General features: G+C 56.3%; 4 protein-coding genes across 4 annotated transcripts; all 4 read right to left on the bottom strand.

Moving 5' to 3' along the window:
• Positions 1–551: 551 nt before the first annotated feature.
• On the bottom strand, positions 552–2,980 carry N657DRAFT_567111 (uncharacterized protein; the record flags this gene model as incomplete). Its single annotated transcript, XM_062788482.1, has 2 exons — positions 552–2,708; positions 2,765–2,980. 2 exons carry the CDS (start codon positions 2,978–2,980, stop codon positions 552–554), a joined length of 2,373 nt encoding a protein of 790 aa, XP_062650986.1.
• A 1,717-nt stretch (positions 2,981–4,697) lies between these two features.
• N657DRAFT_565319 (uncharacterized protein) lies at positions 4,698–7,052 on the bottom strand (the record flags this gene model as incomplete). Its single annotated transcript, XM_062788347.1, has 2 exons — positions 4,698–5,942; positions 6,000–7,052. The coding sequence occupies 2 exons, from the start codon at positions 7,050–7,052 to the stop codon at positions 4,698–4,700; spliced, it is 2,298 nt and encodes a 765-aa protein (XP_062650985.1).
• Positions 7,053–7,625: 573 nt separating this feature from the next.
• Positions 7,626–8,614, bottom strand: N657DRAFT_653505 (polyubiquitin; the record flags this gene model as incomplete). The annotated part of the gene is made up of 2 exons (XM_062794411.1): positions 7,626–8,521; positions 8,593–8,614. The coding sequence occupies 2 exons, from the start codon at positions 8,612–8,614 to the stop codon at positions 7,626–7,628; spliced, it is 918 nt and encodes a 305-aa protein (XP_062650984.1).
• A 2,736-nt stretch (positions 8,615–11,350) lies between these two features.
• On the bottom strand, positions 11,351–14,234 carry N657DRAFT_198829 (uncharacterized protein). Its single transcript, XM_062786186.1, has 2 exons — positions 11,686–14,234; positions 11,351–11,629 (listed from the first exon to the last, which is right to left on the bottom strand). The coding sequence occupies exons 1-2, from the start codon at positions 14,084–14,086 to the stop codon at positions 11,529–11,531; spliced, it is 2,502 nt and encodes an 833-aa protein (XP_062650983.1). The 5' UTR covers positions 14,087–14,234; the 3' UTR covers positions 11,351–11,528.
• Positions 14,235–14,806: the final 572 nt, after the last annotated feature.

Genomic DNA, 14,806 nt, shown 5'->3' with positions numbered 1-14,806 from the left:
ATGCCTCCGTAATTCCATCCAGCGACACCCTCAGCCCACATGATCCGTTTTCATAAACGACCGGCAACCTCGTAACGCCGAGCAACAATACCACTTCCAGCCCCCAGCGTCCGTTCTCACCGCGACGTCACAGCATCAATGACAGCAGCCTACGCGGGCATTGCGTAATGGTGTGCTTCCAAGGTCGAACTCGGCAAGGTTTTGCTCGGAGCAGCGAGTATAACCCCGCTCACGAAGTCCCTTATCAGAAGATAGATGATTGGTGGTGGTTCACAAGTATCAACTGGCCATGGGGAAGCATACAGATGGAAATCACTGAGGACGCACGACAGCTGTCCGACTACTCAATTCTTCACGCCGAAAACCAGTGCCCCAGATCGAGTTCCCCAACGGAGACCAGAGGCCCGAAAAACCCAATTCACCAGTCCTCAGCCCAGGATCGCCCCCAACCCCCTTTTTGCTCAAATCAATCAGCCGCCCAAAGTCGCCAAACAACGATAAAATATCAGCAATAAATCAACCAACTTCGCACCTAAAACTCCTTACACACATCACTGCGCCTTCCTCGCCTCCTCATAATCCCCCATTGAAACGCCCGAGAGACTCTCCCCTTCATCATCACTCGTCATCCCATCCCCATCGACCAACGATTGCCGCCTCTTCTCGCTCTGCCGCCTCCTCAACTCCCCCCTTTCCCGCATCGCCTCCCTAATCTTGCGATTCGCCGCCGCAAACCCCTCCTTGCTATCCAGCCTCGTGAACCCGCTGATAGGAAATCCAGCCGAACCGAGCCCGCCGCCCGCGCTGCTGCTGCGGCTGCGGCTGCGGCTGGGCGGGCGCGTGGCGAACAGCGGCGCCTGGCCAATGTTGCTGAACGACTCGTTGCGCGGGATGGCGCGGCTCGACTGCGTCGTGTTGCGCCGAGAGAGCGTCGGGCTGGCGCCCCTTGGCGATGACTCGCCGCTGTGACTACGGGAGTGGGTCGTCGGGCCGGTCGGCGACGTGGGCGAGCCGGCGGCGTTGTTAAGGAAGGCGTTGGATGCGTCCGTCGTGGCCCCGCGGGCGTAGGCGTCAAAGACCAGCCGGGTGTGCTCAAAATCGGGGAACATCTCGGGCCCGAGCGTGTTGATGGCGTCCGTGACCTGGCGCGCCAGCTCGGCACGGCGCTCGCGTAACTGGCTGATACTGTAACTAGACGAAGGGTGGATGCAGAGTGCCAGCGGCCTGAGCGACTTGAGGATATCCATGCCCACCTCGCCGAAGCGCAGGGCAGCAAATGTGATGGCCGGGAAGAATACCCAGCCGGCCAGAAACACCGCCCAAATCGGCACCCACTCGGGAACGCGACCGCCGAGCCTGTCCTGATAGACCTTGTAGGCAGTGATGCCAGTGTAGAAGTTGTAGAGAATCGGCGCGAAAGCCATCGAGACTAAAAGCTTCCACGTCGCGATCACGTCCTTGCCCTGTATCTTCACTGAGGATGCGGCAAGCGCTGTCTTGGCCTTTTGGTGACTTATGTACTTGGTCGCGATGAATACGGGCGCGAAGAGCACGAGACCCGGGATCACTCCCGCCGAGAGAAGGACGAGTTTGGTGAGCCGGTAAAAGAAGGTGAAAACGACCGTGAACCACGACATCTTGGCGTACTCGACTTGGTGATCGCGAATGTTCAGATAACGAAGCTGCTTATTGTACTCGGTGACGGACTCCTTGAGCTTGATAATTCGTGGGTCGTTCTTGTACTTCTCGTAGCCCAGAGCAAGGCGGCGATTCAGCTCGACAACAACGGGAAGGGGAAGCTTCTTGCCGGTGGGATTATACAGCCTGCGCGCCGCCTGGATGACCATCAACGTGTCGTAGTCGGGCGTCGAAACGGTGACGGCATGCAAGGAGGAGTGCACCATGTCTAGTAGCTGGCCGATCGCGTCCCTCCTCTGATTGTTCTTATACATGTCGACGAGCTTCGGGGGAACCTCAAACGGAGGGCCGAACTCGACGACGGCACGCGATCGGAACTTGTGGGCATGGAAGTAGTTCATGCCAACTGGCACGATCCTGAGGCCGCAGTCGGGAGCTTCAGCGAGAGTGCCCAGCGCCATGATGGCCACGCCCGCCTTGAGCGGGAGCAGCTCCGTGCGGTCGTGGCTACCGCCTTCTGGGAAGATGCCGACACAGCCACCAGATTTGAGACGGTCGAACACAGCCTGATAGACCTTGGACTGGTCAATGTGGGGCGCGAGCTTGTACTTGGTCCCCTCATATCCGGGCTTAGACCCGTCGACATCCACGCTGGTAAGGTTGCCGTTATCGTCAATGTCGTCGCGCGCAGTAAGCTGTCTCAGGGCAAGCTTGCCTCTGAAGGGGCGCTTGATGCGTAGTTCGTTCGGGCCGAGTATCTTGGCTATGTCGACGCTCGCTCCAGTTTGGCCTTCAGCGGAAGGGAGGAAGAGCATGCCGCCAACATCGGCTTCTTTCTTAAAGTCGGTACCGATTCCGCGGATAAGGGTTGGGTCGTTGATGGGATCTGGTAGGTAGATGGTACCCTGCGCCGGCTTTGCTGAGTCCTGGGCACGGCCAACAGGGACAGATCCGACCTGGCGGGACGCCCATCCGATGAAACCATGAACCGACTTCTGGGCGATCAGAAGCGAGACACGCCGTTTCGCCTCCATTCTGAGTGTTCGCTGCAAGATGAGAGCATCGACGAACTGCAGAGCAAGCACCGTTAGTCGCGTACAAGACGAGAAGCAGCAGGACTGCTTACCTGGTTGGCGTGCGGAGCAGCGACGAAGAGGACGGGGCCGTGACGAGGAACCTTCCAGGAGCCACGAGGATGCACCTCGCGGAAGAAAAGATCAACCAGCACAGACATCGTCCAGAGGAAAGTATCGTACTTCCACTTGCTCATGGGGTATAGCTCTTTCGCAGGTGACGGGGAGGTTGCGCCCTGCCGGGCGGGCACTAGTGGTTCCCCAGACATGGTAACGGCGGGGATGAAGAGGCTCCGAGTGTCTTGTTTAATGGGCGCGCGGAGGGAGAGAGGCGCGTCCTGAGGATAGGGACCTGGCAGGTTCAAATATGAGCCGTGTCGGCGGCTCTAATGCAGAGCTTTGTATGTGCACATGGGAAGCCCCAAGCTCCAAGTCCCGCGATTGACGTGCAGGAACTCAGTGGCAGACGCCCGAAACTGTCTCAATCGGTCTACTTGGTCTTCGCTCGGCTTGAGTGCGGCCTGTCGGTCGAAGTCTGGGCGACGGGATGGTTATAAACCGATAATTTGAAGTGTCGGGGCTCGGGGCTTGATAGGTATCTGGAGGCGGCTCGATTCATCAATGGTGCAAAGAAGTGACCGGGGAGCTGTCGCTCACGTCGAGGCACGGACTTGGATGGTGGGGCCAGGGTACACAGCTTTGGATGTCTTGTAACTGGGAGAGCTGGAGGAAACGTCGAGAGGAAAAGAGTAGTACAAGAACACGCCAAATACGGGGTATTGCGGATATCGAGCAGAAAGAAAGTTGGAGAGGGCAGCAATGCGAGTTATGAAGCAGCAGGGAAAAGGCTGGAATGTTCGACCAGGAGGTGAGCTCAGGCGAGGTGACAGGACGCAAATGCAGTGAGAAGCTTAGTCCTGTCCGTTGCGGCATTGCAATGAAAATTGTGGGGCGAAGCGATGTCATCCACCAGTGCACAGGCCACTCGAGCCGTTTGGAACGGCGTCTCGGTGATCATTCTGTCACACTCTCGCTGACAAACGGTGCGTGCCAGCAAGCCACAGCGGAGCTATGGCGCGATGTGCTGTTGTCCATTGGCTGCTTTCCTCATTCTTGAGCCCAGTGTTTGCTGGAGTTTTCCACGCCCGCATGCAGCATTGGCAGTCATTCACGAGTTGCGGCGAGCAACTCCAAGGCAGATTCCGGCGAATGCAGCACGTTCCTGTAACGCCAACCCAAATCGGAAAGGTGTCATGCACAGTTCTCAAACAAAATGAATGACGAGGACTTGACAGCTAATAAACCTCCAAGCGGCCAGTTTCCGGGAGGGTTCCGCTGTCAGTACACCGTCTTGCGGGGTCATTAGGCGACGTCCATGTACTATCGCGAGAGCGTCCCCCCTCTCGCGTCCAGTAGATAGTACCTAGATAAGAAGTTAACGTGCTTGGTATGGTTTAGTGGACTTGCTGAAGGATGCATCGGCCCTATCTGGCCTTGGCAAGATTCCTACGGCATGGCAATGACCACACCGACCGGACGAGGGGATGAATAGGTCCAGATCTGGGAATAGGTAATCTTTGTGAGAAAAGTGGCAGCCGTTCGTGATGGATTGGGCAAGGTACCTATCTGTAATTAGCCGTGACCGACGGCAACCTTGTGAGGGTGTCCTACAGGCTGCGAACGGATCGCTGACCTGAGTCACCACTTTGCTAATCGTGAAGGAATCAACAAGGCGAGCAATCTAGCATCTAACTCTCCTAGCCAACAGCGACTGAGGCGGTGGATTTGGAGTGTTTGTAAAGGACACAACTACGACAGCACACTGTTCAAGAAACAACCATTCTGGACGCTCAGGTTCGACCAACGAACAGCTATTCATGTCAAGATCTTTGCACTTTGAGGCATACCGTGTAACTAATTCTGCGCTTATCCTGCTGCCAACCTGACAGCCAACAGGCAGCAGCCAGTAAAAGCACTACGAACCTCTCACCTCTTCCTCCCCTTTCCCTTCCTCTTCCCTCCGCCGCTCCCCTCCGCAACCCCAACCGTGCCCTCCTCCAACTCCCCCTGCTCAACCATCCCCTCCTTCTCCATCTCTCTCAGCTTCTCCTGCCCACTGATAAACATGGTTAAATCCCGATTCATCTCCTTGAGCTCCTCGTTCTCTGCCCTCAGCTGCTCCAGCATCTTCCCGTTCCCCTCCGACTCCGCCTTGAGGTGCTCAATCCTCTTCATCAGCCCCGCGCTGACCTCCTTCTCCTCCTGCAGCGCCTTGCCCAGGCCGCGCGCCAGCTCCGCCGACTTGGCCGCACGGCTCTTCTCTCGTGCGAGTTCTCGTTCCAAAGAGGGCACCGTCTCGTTCTTGAGCACGCGGTGCTCCTCGCGCAGCGAAGCGAGCTGCTTCAGCGCCTCGGCGGCTTGATCCGACGCCGACTCCGCCGCAGCCGACGCCTTGGCCGCTTTATCTGCCGCCTTGATGACCATCTCCTCAAAGTAAATGCGTTGGCTTTCCAGTTGGCTGGTGAGCAAGTGCGTATACTCCATGCCGATGCTGTCGAGCTTGGCGCGAGGGACGACATCCTCTTGGGCTGCGCCACCCCCGGGCTGGCGGTCGCTAGTGTTGTTGCTGTGGCGCGGCAGCTCGACAATCTTGCCGTCGCCCTTGTCGCGGATCAGTCGGTGCACCCACATGTCGCCTGCATAATCCCAAACGTGCTGAGTCTCGAGCTCGAGGCTGAAGCTGTGCGCTGTCAGCTTCCAGTGCTCCTTGGCATGCCCCCCGTTGTAGCGACCGCAGCCAACATTGCCGCAGATGAGGCAAATCCACAGGTCGTCGGTGCAGTTGCAGTTGTTGCAGATGTTGGCCACACCGGAGCCGAAGGGCTGAGAGTAGGGGTTCTCAAGATCGTAGTCATGGGTAGGCTTAGGGTTCGTCGCCCGGCAGACGGGACACCCCGAGCCTTTCCACGTTTGTAGACATGTGCAGTGGAAGACATGCTGGCAGAGTATAGTCATCAAGCCTGTCGTGTCATCCATGCGCTCGAGGCATACGGCACAAGTAGGCAACTCGATAAGGTTCGGAGTAGGAGGTGGGAAGGGTTTAAGCGAGCTGACGGGGGACGTTGGCGAGAAATGGTCGTTGTTGCCCTCGGAGTGTTTTCGCTGCGTGCTAGTCTGTCCTGGCGTCTCGACCGTGATCGATTTGATGAAGGTCACATGGCAGATTTCAGTCTGTTCCCATTAGCACCCGAGTCTTGGGACACAGCAACTGAGGACGGGAAGGCTCACCTCCACGCTATCAAACGGCTTTCCATCGAACTCCTTTCGCCACTCTCTCGCCCTCCTGTTATCTCGAAACTTCATCAGGACCATGTAGCGGCTCATCCTGCTGGTCATGATCATCCGGTAATGGGTGACATATCCCCTCCACTTCTCCCCGATGAAACCCAAGAAGTCGCTCGGGGACATGTAGCTGGGGACAGCGGGGATGCACAGAATCGTGCCCTCGTCGTCGCCCGCGCTCCCATCCTGTCCCTGACTGGCCCCTTCTGCAAGCCCACCCAACACCTCCGGCGCTCCCGCCATAGCACTCGACTCATCCCGCTCACGATACAAGTGCACGATTCCCCACCCAGCCTCGGTATTCTTCGTCTCGAGCGGGACATACCTCGCCTTGGTCGCCAGCCCCATCCCACCCAAGTTCGGCCCCAAACTAGCCGCAGGCGTAGCCGTCTGCATCACGCTGTCGCCCTCCCGCTTACTGGCCGTCTCGGTATTCCCCGCCTTGTACCCCTCCTCGGTGAGTTCAGCAGCAGCAAGATCGAAGCTCTCGATCCTTACCGTCCCAAACCGCCAGTCATTAACGGCCTTGTCCGCACCAATCCCGTCCGCGACCCTCGGCGGAGGCGACCGTTCCCGAGCTCGCCTCTCGCTCGGCCGCCCCACGTATCCGTCGGTTTCGTGAGTCCTGCCTCGCTGCGCACCGCAGTCAATCACGCGCGAGTTCGTCCCGGCAGCAGCAATACCGTACGTCCCAGCCGCGTTACCCTTCACTCCGCTATAGCCACCGCCGTCCTCGCCGCCGCCAAAGCCAAAAACCCCGTTGTCAAGCCCCCTCTTCCACTGCTGCCAGCGGTGCGGTATTGGCTGCTGTCGGTTCCTCCGCGGATGGGACGGCAAGTCGTCAAAGATGCTCGCGCCGGGAGAGGGTATCCAGATATCGTCTCGGTAGGGTCGGTCGCCGCTGTTGTTGACGACTGTTTGATTGGCAGCACTTGCGTCGGTCGTCGGGTCGCCGGTCGCGTACAACTCGAACTTGAGATGGTAATAGTACGGCGGCATAGCAGCAAGGGTGAGTCGGTATCGCTATGCCGTCAAGCCGTGCTCCGCAACGGTGCGCGACCTGATGACAAGCTAAGGTAGGTTCGGAGACTGCGATTAGGTCGAAGACGATGGTAAGAGTCGAATGTGGCAAAGAAAAATCGAAGTCACGGAGGTAACAAGAGTTCTACTTCTCCAGACTTGCGGCCTCGCCCAGCAAGCCTCATTATGGATCGGTGTGCTACTTTCTAAGATCAGGTTACGTCGTAGGAAGGCATGGTTCTGGAACACGCGCCATCCGCGACGAAATGTTAGTTGCAGGAACTACAGTACACACCGAAAACGGAAGACCCCACCATGTCTGTCAGTGGTCAAATGCAGTCACAGAACGCAGGGGCAAATTCACGCATCGCAAACGACATTCAACCGCACAGAACAAAAATACGGGAACTCAACAGAGGAAGTTCATTGGTATCTCAATAGTACCTTTGTCATGACCGCGTAAACCTAGAACCAGATCTCCATGTGGCCGCCGTGTGGCTAACCATGCCCAAACGCTAGAGACCTCCCATGCCCTGCCTCAACCCCAACCGCTTACTGACCACCACGGAGACGCAGCACTAAGTGAAGCGTGCTCTCCTTCTGGATGTTGTAATCAGACAGCGTCCGCCCATCCTCCAATTGCTTGCCCGCAAATATCAGCCGTTGCTGGTCCGGGGGAATGCCTTCCTTGTCCTGGATCTTGGACTTGACGTTGTCAATGGTATCCGAAGATTCCACCTCCAACGTAATCGTTTTGCCCGTGAGGGTCTTAACGAAGATCTGCATACCACCGCGGAGCCGGAGAACCAAATGCAGGGTGCTCTCCTTCTGAATGTTGTAGTCGGACAATGTCCGACCATCCTCCAATTGCTTGCCAGCGAAGATGAGACGCTGCTGGTCAGGCGGAATACCCTCCTTGTCCTGGATCTTGGACTTCACGTTGTCGATTGTGTCCGAGGACTCAACCTCCAACGTGATCGTTTTGCCTGTCAGAGTCTTGACGAAAATTTGCATGCCGCCGCGCAGACGGAGGACGAGATGCAGAGTAGACTCCTTCTGAATGTTGTAATCAGAGAGAGTGCGGCCGTCTTCGAGTTGCTTTCCAGCGAAAATCAAGCGCTGCTGATCAGGGGGAATGCCCTCCTTGTCCTGGATCTTGGACTTGACGTTGTCGATGGTGTCCGAGGACTCCACCTCGAGGGTGATGGTCTTGCCGGTAAGGGTCTTAACGAAGATTTGCATACCGCCACGGAGGCGGAGGACGAGGTGGAGAGTCGACTCTTTCTGAATGTTGTAATCAGACAGGGTGCGGCCATCTTCAAGTTGCTTGCCCGCGAAGATCAGGCGTTGCTGGTCGGGTGGAATGCCCTCCTTGTCTTGAATCTTCGACTTAACATTGTCGATGGTATCGGACGACTCCACCTCAAGGGTGATGGTCTTGCCGGTCACTGAATGCGCGGTCAGTATCGGGTTCCTGGTCGAAAATCGGTCGTCGCCGGTGATGAGGAGCTCAACTTACAGGTCTTGACGAAGATCTGCATGATAGGCAAGCCTCCTTGTTAATCTGGAGTGGTTGAGTGATGGATGTAATGTTGCACGGGAAGCTTTTCGATGGCAAAATGAGGAGGTCGAAGTTGTTGAGGAGAAGGAGGAAGTGGGTGGGAGAAGGAAGGCGGGAGCTTTAAATAGCAGGAAGGGAGGCCGAGGGCGGTTGGCAAATGGCCGCAAACAGGCTCCCGGTGGCTGAGATGCGTCAGGCAGGCGCAGAAGCCAGCAAACGGTCAGTGCAGGTGCAGGGAAGTGGGGCGAAACTACCAGAACAGGCTATGAAGTGGGGCCAAGTGACAGCCTCGCCGCAAAGGATCGCCACCATTTGATCGTGAATTGTAAGCAAGAAGACTCTGCAGCCCGTCAAAAGACTTTACTTACAGCTGATTTCGAGGAGTCCTGAAATTCCATTGTGAAGGAGCTGAAATCCTAGCTTCTGTACAGAGCATCAAGAAGTTGGGAGCAACCGGACAGCCGCCGATTTCGCAGAACACCCGGTCCCTGCACCTCACTCAGCTCCCCCGCATTTGGCTGATAAGCCGGGCAAGCCGTGACGTGGCTGGCGAGCGCGAACATTGAACATTGAACAATTTGTCATCTTCATGCTCTTTGAACCAAAGTTGCTATAAGGGCGTAACACTGCCTTGATATTCAAAGTCTGGGATGCTGCAAACAGGTCAGCTTGTGGTGACGCTCCGCGCACTTCGGTCTTGTAGCAACGATCAAGCCTTGGGACACCTCACTCAGACATTCAACGTCCTCAACCGACACCACCTTACCGCCAGGGGCATCCGAGATGGTCACCTGAGATAGGTAGAAGAGGCAGGGCTGAGCGGGGCAGCTCGACGGCTTTTGAGCGACCACGCATTCGGAGTTCAAAGTCTACTTTTCGTTTTGATTGCCTCAGATCACTCACCTCAATTTGAATAATGCAGCACCCTTCCGTTATAGCGCTCCATCTTATCGTGTACACGTACATTACATTTCCCATTTTCCACCCCAGACCCCAACAAGGGTCCATTTGCCCACTTCAAGCAAAGGGACCGGAACTGGTGCACTCTGAAACAGGCCGTTTCTCAGCACAATAAAACACCAGCAGTAGTGTAGTCCGACATATCTCTCTCTGCACCACATCCATCCGAAAGCTATAATGGGCTAGTACCTCCGTTTTGCGAGATGGCGATGATGGATAATCTCCACCCCGAGCAGGTGACCGCCCTGCCGATCGACGTCATCGCGTGCCGAGAGCCCCACCTAAGCTCACTGCCCCTGTCAATCTTGAACAATCTGCCTGTTGGTGGGCATCCTTCCTTGTTGGAGCAGCTCGAGAGCAAGTAGTCGAGGTAGTATAGGGAAATGTTGCTACTGTAGCGAAGCAAGTGTGGTAAATAGCCCGCTTTGATCACAGTCACACCTGAACGCAGTTATCACCACTGTGACGGTCCAAACTCCAGAAGAGGGAGGAGAGAAGACGGTGTGAGCCAATCCCCAGCTCCAAGAGACGCCGCGACAACTCAGCCGCACCAGAGTGTCCTAAGGTATGCTACACTTTCAAACTGGAATATAAATTGTACGATAGCTTCTCCTGTTGTGGCCGCAGGGATTACCTAATCGCTGAAACGCGGCCAAATATCACCAATGCAGCGCAGACCTACCCATGCTAGGAGATGTACTTTGTACGGATCACAATACGAGTACTGTATTGCACATTGCGGAGTTGCCAAGATGATGGGCAGTATCCGAGAAGTGATCGATGAGGCAGTTCCGGGAACGCCCGACAACGGAGTCGCCGAAACCATACGGAGGTACAGTAGATTGCCGACAAGTTCGACCGACGACGACGGAGAGAGACACGTAGTTACACTGAACCGCCCTCAAAACAAATCTAAGAGACGAGCAGGGTTGGATTGTCTGGATTGTCTCGTAGGATCGCCCCCAAGGATGTTGGGCCCATCACATCCCGAGCGTCACTTGGGACTAGTGTCACAGCACCACTAGAGCAGGCAAGGCAAATTGACTCGGCTCAACCGGGAACTAATACCTTATATCAACATAGCAACGGATAGCTGCTTTCCCAGTCGCCGGCAGGGAGCCGCTCTGGCCGTACGGATTACAGAGCCTAGAGTACACTCAGCAACTCAAGTGAGACTTTTGGCCATTTCTGCCAAAACAAGACAGGAATATATCAAGCAGACGCTCAAGTACATGCAACATCGAACGCATTAAACAAGAAACTCATTTTCTATATGCTCTGTATTTCATCTTCGTAACCGCGTTGCGTAGCGTTGCGAGAAACATGAGATCATCTCAAGAGCATTTCCCGTACGTCTGTCCGTCCATGTCGAATAATTCCCGCAACCACAAATGCGCCCTTCCCATCCCTCCGTATTCCATTTGTCAATCGTCATCGCCATCTCATGAGAATGGCATACAAGATCGTTCGGTGCTGCATGGTGATAGGTGTGTCAGGAGTGTCGGGTGTTCCGTAGGTGTGTATGAAAAAGAGAAACAAGCGTGTGTATCTAACAACAAAACCATCCAAAAAAAATGATGCTATGGCGTGTAGTCATAACTCGATGCCTTTTCCGTCATGATGGACGTCAGTCATTTCCGTAAGCAGCATGGGTCCCGTGGGGAATCCAGCCCTTGAGAGAGGGTGAAGAACGTGAACCAAAATAGGGTAGCGAGAGTCGTCGTGGCAATAAGAAAGACTACTAAAAAGGCAAATAACATGGCATACAAACACAACGCCGTCGCTCAGCAGCAAAACAGAGATGAAAGACATATGAAAGGGGGTAAAAGAACAACAGAAATCATTACCCTCGCAGGTTGAATGGACGGTTTATAACCATCGACGACAACGGGGTATCGTAACGGAACAGCATGTCGAAGAAACAGAGGCGGAACCTAATTGGACCGGATGACCAGCTTCGAGAGAAGCTTGTTTGATAACGAGTCGAAGTCATATCGGTCAAACTTGGAGTCGGCACGCGTCCTCAGATACGCCTCTGCTCGCCGGGTTAGCCGAACGGTTTCACAATGGAGGAAAACCGTTTTCACTCACCATGCTTGATGACATGTTGCCGTACTTCGGTCATAGCCTCGCAGACAGCAGTGTTATTGTTGAGGAGCTGGCCGTGCCTACGGGTATCCCATTCGGTGAACGCCGGCAGCTTCTGCGAAATGGCATGGAAGAGACCGACAATGACACCGACCGGCACCGTCTCCATGTCGCTGCAAAACTTCTCTACGGCGACCGGGTCCGGGACGCGGTAGTGGCAGTCGAACTGGATCTCCTCCCAAACGGCCAGTAGGATGGAAGCGAGCATGAAAATAGTGGGCCAGTTCTTGAGGCGCTCTCCGCTGTAGACGCTCGAATAGAGAGCCGAGAGCTCCTCCAAGATGTCCTTTTGCAGCTCACGCCAGATGTCGGCCATGGCGCACTTAATCTGGAAGTTAATCATAACCGGGGCGACCACCTTGCCGTAGTACTTGGAGTCCTCGTCGTCGACATGGCCCTCCATCGGCTCTTCTGATGGCGGCTGCTCGACCAGGGTGATGTGCAGGGTGAGGTTGTAGGCCACGACAAGCTTGAGGGCTTTGCGGATGACTGGTAGCCTCTCCTTGGTATAGAAGCGATACGCCGTCTTGAAAATCTCGGTGATGAATGGCGTCCCCTCGAAATGGTCATCGATGAATTGCTCAAAGCCCTCATCGATATGCTTGTCGAGATACTCGTTGAGAGCCTCCATGGAGATGCCTTCCTGGCCCACATCGAGGCGCTCTGTACGGCTCTCAAAATCAATGGGATCCTGATCCTGCAAGCTCGACTCGACCCAATCGACTTGGAAGCAGCTGTCATCAGCCACAAATACCTCGCGAACCATGACTGGGAGGCAGAAGCCGTAACCGTGCGTAATCCACATGAGCGTCTCCTTCTGCGCGAAGCCCTTGACATTGAAGACGGACATGCCGCGGCCAAGGTGCCGCTCGTAGTCGGCCTTCCAGTCCTTCATGAAGTAGCCAATGTCCTTGATATCGATACGAGTGCAGGGAACCTGCCACAGGCGAGCATGCGAAGGCTGGCAGCCTGCGCACGGCTCGCCCTTGTCGCACGTCTTCTTGAGAAACTTGCACCGCAGACACGCTCTGAGTTTCCGAATCTCGCTGGCCTGCTTGCGCTGCTCCGGAAGCAATGGGCCACGTCTCCTGCCCACTTTCTTCTCACCCGTCCCGTCCTTCTTCCCCGACGACGTCCTCCGGATAACGGGCTTCGTTGCCTTGGCGATCGGGCTCTTCCTGGTTCCTGCCGAGTTCCGCCGTGCTGGTGGTGAAGTTGAGCCAGAACCACTGAAACCGCTGGCAATGACGGGCCTGGAGGTGGACACTGTCTTGATGGGCAAGGGTGAGACGGCCGCAGAAGGGCTGATGAGCTCAGACGATGTTGACGGCTTGTGGTGATGGTGCTCTCCAGGCAAGCAGTTGCGATGGTTGCTCGCCGGGTCCACAAAGCTGTCAGAGGCTGGCGAGAAGGGCGAATAGGGGAAGGTGACCTCCTCGTAGCTGCCAAACTCCAAGGAGTTGGCATCGGACGCGGTCGAGTCCGAGTTATTCCTCAGGTGGAGCGTCTGGCCCGGGTTGAAAATTGCCTGGTTCTGGGAATGCTGAGTCTGGGCGAAACTGCTGCAGCTTGGGTACATGTCGACCGTCGTCCAGCCATTGTCGCTGCTCGAGCCCAGCGACAGAACCTCAAGGTAGGTGCCGGTTGGGGAATGGCTCCCCAGGCTCCTCACACGGGCCAAACCATCAGCCTGGAAGTCGACCGTAGGCTCAAAATCCTGCCAGTTGGCCATTCCCGCCCCCCACTGCATCACCCGCGAAGTGGCATCGATTGGAGACATGGTGGTGAACGCTGGCTCCAGTTGGAGGCCAGCTTCAAGCGGGGCCTGGGTCGTCGTCGCTGGGAGATAATCAATCGGGGCCGGCTGAAAGTTGGAGGCATACGGGTTGAAGCTGATGAGGGCGGGATCCTGGATGAAGTGCGAGAGATCAGCGGCCGGTTGCTGCTGGGCCTGCAGAGGAAGAGACCAGTCGGGGATGAGGCCAGTGGTATTCGGGTGAGCAGCGGGCTGGTAAGGGGACGGCTGTTGCTGCAAAGGGCTCGACATGGCGCTTGTCTGATGGCTCGGCGAGTGGGCGCTCTGGTCATCTGGTGACGAGGGCGTCACGCTGGCCGAGTTGGGCGAGTGAACCGACATGGGCGCGCTCACAGTTCCGGCCAGCTCAAGAGGCAACCAGGTCGTCACCGGGCTCAGGCTTTGACGGCTCGCCTGGGACATGGTGGTCAGGTCCTGAGACGGGGCGGCCGAGGAGACAGCGGGATACGAGTAGCGGTCGCGCGGATCAAAGACCAGTTGCTCCAACAGTGCGGCTTCCCCCCCAGCGGCGTTGAAGTTGTAGGTCATGATGCCAAAACCAGGAAGGGAAATCAAGAGAAAGGGTCAGTCAAAAGGGTGCTGGAGGAGATTCGGAAGTATTGTCGCGCCGGGCTTGAACGACGAGGGGACGGACACCGCTCTTTCAGACTGCGTCGCAGACAAGAAAGAGACTCCGCCGAGGACGGATCCTGCGCCTTCGACTGCGTTGCTCGTGGAAAAGGGAAAGGAGGCGGCGCGCGAGTCTCGGAAGCGTGCGCCGGAGAAAGCGCCTGGTTTGCTCGGGAACGGAAAGATCGCTGGCGTCCCAGAACGGGGGGTTAAGGTCACTGTGGTGGAGAGTTTCCTCGCCCCCGCCCCAGCTGCCGCTCAAAGCAACTCGCTCCTCTGGGAGTTGAAGAAGAAGCGGTGAGAGACTGCATGACCCCGGCTCCGAGGCGGTTGCTGATTGGATTCATTGGAAACCTGCATGCTGGGCATGGAGGAGACTGCCGTCCAATCGTCCAAAAGCCACTGCAAGCTTCTATTGGCTGGGTTGGCACCGGCTTGGGTTGTCGTCTGCCGTGCTGCACTGTGTCGGAACTTAGAGTTTCATTCAATTTGCCAGGCTCGCGTCTTTTCCAGCCCCGCCGACAGCTGTCGAACCAAGTGACAGTGGCTCAGCCCGCTTCGGGTTAGGTCCAGTGTCCAGAATTGTTGTGCGAGGTATCCCGCCACAAGCGTAAGACGGAATGACATAACTCTGGTGCT

The sequence above is a fragment of the Parathielavia appendiculata genome, assembly GCF_033297405.1.
Source record: "Parathielavia appendiculata strain CBS 731.68 unplaced genomic scaffold N657scaffold_2, whole genome shotgun sequence".
In the NCBI taxonomy this organism is placed as follows: domain Eukaryota; kingdom Fungi; phylum Ascomycota; class Sordariomycetes; order Sordariales; family Chaetomiaceae; genus Parathielavia; species Parathielavia appendiculata.
This window is presented reverse-complemented; position numbering and strand designations above follow the sequence as displayed.